Raw genomic sequence first — 3,246 nt, 5'->3', positions numbered from 1 at the left:
ACGGCGCTGTGGGTGTAAACTTACAGATTAAGGGGCGGTAATATTATAATGAGATCCCTTTGCCACGTCACCAAGGGAGCGAAATCAGACGCACTCGTTTCTTCAGACGCTTGCAGAAAAAGGCTTCCCAAAACAAAGTTACTGGGTTAATCTTTTTCACGTTTCCTTGGTTGGTAGATGCACCAGGGACCTGATTATAGCACTTAACACCTGGAAAAGTCAGATTTTCATGATACGTCACCTTTAAGCAGAGGATTGCTTCATGACTGATTGATTGATTGGTTGGTTGACAGGTGAAGAATCTTCAGATATTCAATGGGAATCCTAAAGACCTGGCGCCGCCTGATGCTTTCATACACAAGCTCATCCATTTACCCAGGTACGATGGAAACGGGCTGTCAGTGTTTGTGGCAGTGATCCGGTCTGGTCCAGATCTAATTTGAGCTGGTTCTTCTGCGTTTCTGCAGGTATGAGGTCCGTCTCGAGGCTCTGCTGTTAAAGGAAGAGTTTTTCCCTTCATACACCGTCATGAAACATGACATGACCATCATCCTGAGCACCATTAAAGGTGAACAAGTGATCTCCGTTAGTGTCTGATTTCAGCAGTCCAGTGTTGTGTTCCCATAAAATCCATCACTATTTACAGTTTTCTGTGTATAAACACCTTCAGCTTCACATTCATCTGCTGAACTGTTGTTTACAGAGCTGTTGAGCTGTGAGGAGCTTCACAATGTCCTTCATTTAGTGCTGCAGGCTGGAAACATCATGAATGCTGTAAGTCTGGTACTCTTACACATTTACAAATACATGCATATGCATATATAAATACATGCATAGTCATATATATATAGCAGTGTTAAACTACTTTAAATTGAAACCAGTAAATCATTAACCAAATAACAAGCTACTAATAAAGACTACATCAAAGTCCACTTACTAAATGTTTTTAGTGAGTTGCATTGCATTTAAGATACACATTAAATCAGTTCATGCTTTTCCTGTGAATTGAACCCATGACCATGGCGTTGTAAGCATAATGATTTACTGTTCAAACTACAGAAATGCTACAAATATAAATGTGTAAAATATATTTTTTTATATATTTTTTTTGTATCATGTTAAAATTCGTGATGTAATTGTTATCATGTTGTGGGTCAGCTTGACCGGAGTTGGATTTAATTCACCACAAAAACACTCAAAAACAAAAAACGAATCAGTTAAAAACTGAAAATCTTACACATTACAAAAGTAAACATGAGCAGATGTGATTTTTAAAACTGTATTTAGAATAGGTTTTGTAAACCTTTTTTAAAAATGTGATTAATATAAACAATATAAAAAATTTTTTTTTTTAAATTTAACATTTAGATTTTTTTTTTAATGTAATTGTTTGCTTTTTTGTTTTTTGCATAAATGTAATGTAATTACCCTCAGAATGCAGCTGAGAAATTGACAACACATTTCATACACTGCTGATCAAAGCTTTGGGACTGATTTTTTACAGTTTAGATTTACAAAGCCAGAACCCACGCAGCAGTCAGTCAGTCAGTCAGTCAATTTTATTTATAGAGCACATTTAAAAACAACAGCTGTTGGCCAAAGTGCTGTACAAAATTTAAGCATATACCAAAATACAAAAGTAAACATAGAACACCACGACAGATAGTACACTACAGTTATGCCACTGCGCTTACTTATGACCATATGCAACAGTAAATAAATAAGTTTTAAGAAGAGACTTAAAATCAGCGTATGTTGGTGCAGTTCTTATATAGGGTGGCAACATGTTCCATAGCTGAGGAGCAGCCACTGAAAAGGCACGATCTCCTTTCGATTTCACGCGTGTCCTTGGAACAGTCAACTGAAGACTACTAGTTGATCGAAGTTCCCTGGAGGCATTACAGTGGAACAGAAGTAGATCGGAGATATATGACGGAGCCAGTCCATGCAAACCCTTATAAACAAACAACAGTGTTTTAAAATGGATACGATATTTAACTGGGAGCCAGTGGAGAGAGATCATCACTGGTGAAATATGTTCCCTCTTCCTTGTTCCAGTTAACAATCTAGCGGCAGCATTTTGAACAAGTTGAAGACGTGACAATAGAGACTGTGAAACACCCAAGTACAATACATTACAATAATCTAATCTGGATGAGATAAAAGCATGTATTACCGACTCCATGTCTCTTAATGTTAAGAATGACTTCATCTTTGCAATATTCTTTAGCTGATAAAAACAACTTCTAACCACAGCATTGATCTGTTTATCAAAAGTCAAAGCAGAGTCAAAAGTAATGCCTAAGTTTCTGACATGTGAATGAAGATTACCAGATAGAGGTCCCAGTTTACTGGCCACAACCTCTGTAGAAGCAGGGGAGCCAAAAATTAAGACCTCAGTCTTAGACTCATTTAACTGAAGGAAGTTGACAGACATCCACTGTTTAACATATTTTCACTAAAAACTGCAAATGAAATCCATAAATCAAGTGAGCAGTATAGTGTCCTTATTCCAGCTGTCTTATGTAAGAGACTAAGCATTTCACAGAATCCAATTGACAACTTTGAGAGAACAGCTGATCAATGAGAGAAGAGTGATTAGAGCTGGTCTTGTGTCCAATAACAGTTAACCTCTGGTGTGACTTCTGTTCGACAGTTGCATAAATGCAATCAATCTGACTTGTTAGTCTGTGATTATATTTTGGAGGAGCAAGCTTAAAGTTGCTGTGAGCACCATTTTTTATTTGTGAATCAAGTGGAAATGTCTTGCATACTCGCTGTGATTTTGCCCCTGTGGATGACATGCTATTACAATATTTGACACTGAAAGGCAGCCATTGTCTGTTGCCATAGCAATACAAGGAGGTGCCATACAATTCCATAGCAACAAGCCTATCAAAAAGTTTTTTTTTCACTTGTTTACATTTCTTACTGAGTGCTTGTGAGGATTTCTCTTTCTAAAATGTAGCCAAGGCCATGATTTGAATATTTGGGAAGGCATCTGGGGTTAGATGGACTTGGAGGAGGGACTGCATCAGTTAAATTGTCCTTTTATGGACAACTTGGGACTCTGTATGTCCATCCAGTTAATCCAGGAACAAACTAAACCACCTGAGACCCTGACAACATATCAAGCATTCAGTAGAAGTACTTGTTCAAATCATTTTTTTTTTAGTAATTCTGTAAATATGCCATTTTTAAAAGAAAACAAAATAGAGTTATATTTGTTTACTATATATATATATA

The 3,246-nt window shown here is 36.8% G+C and overlaps 1 protein-coding gene across 1 annotated transcript in view; it reads left to right on the top strand.

Annotated features, from left to right (window-relative positions):
- Positions 1-3,246, top strand: part of LOC107709217 (FH2 domain-containing protein 1) — an 18,230-nt gene that overhangs the window by 4,353 nt on the left and 10,631 nt on the right. The window contains exons 6-8 of the mRNA XM_016513653.1: positions 294-379; positions 468-568; positions 704-774. Of these exons, the coding sequence (XP_016369139.1) occupies positions 294-379; positions 468-568; positions 704-774 (258 nt within the window). The remainder of the gene's footprint in view (positions 1-293; positions 380-467; positions 569-703; positions 775-3,246) is intronic.

This window comes from Sinocyclocheilus rhinocerous, unplaced genomic scaffold (genome assembly GCF_001515625.1).
Source record: "Sinocyclocheilus rhinocerous isolate Xijiao unplaced genomic scaffold, SAMN03320098_v1.1 scaffold3798, whole genome shotgun sequence".
In the NCBI taxonomy this organism is placed as follows: Eukaryota; Metazoa; Chordata; class Actinopteri; order Cypriniformes; family Cyprinidae; genus Sinocyclocheilus; species Sinocyclocheilus rhinocerous.
This window is presented reverse-complemented; position numbering and strand designations above follow the sequence as displayed.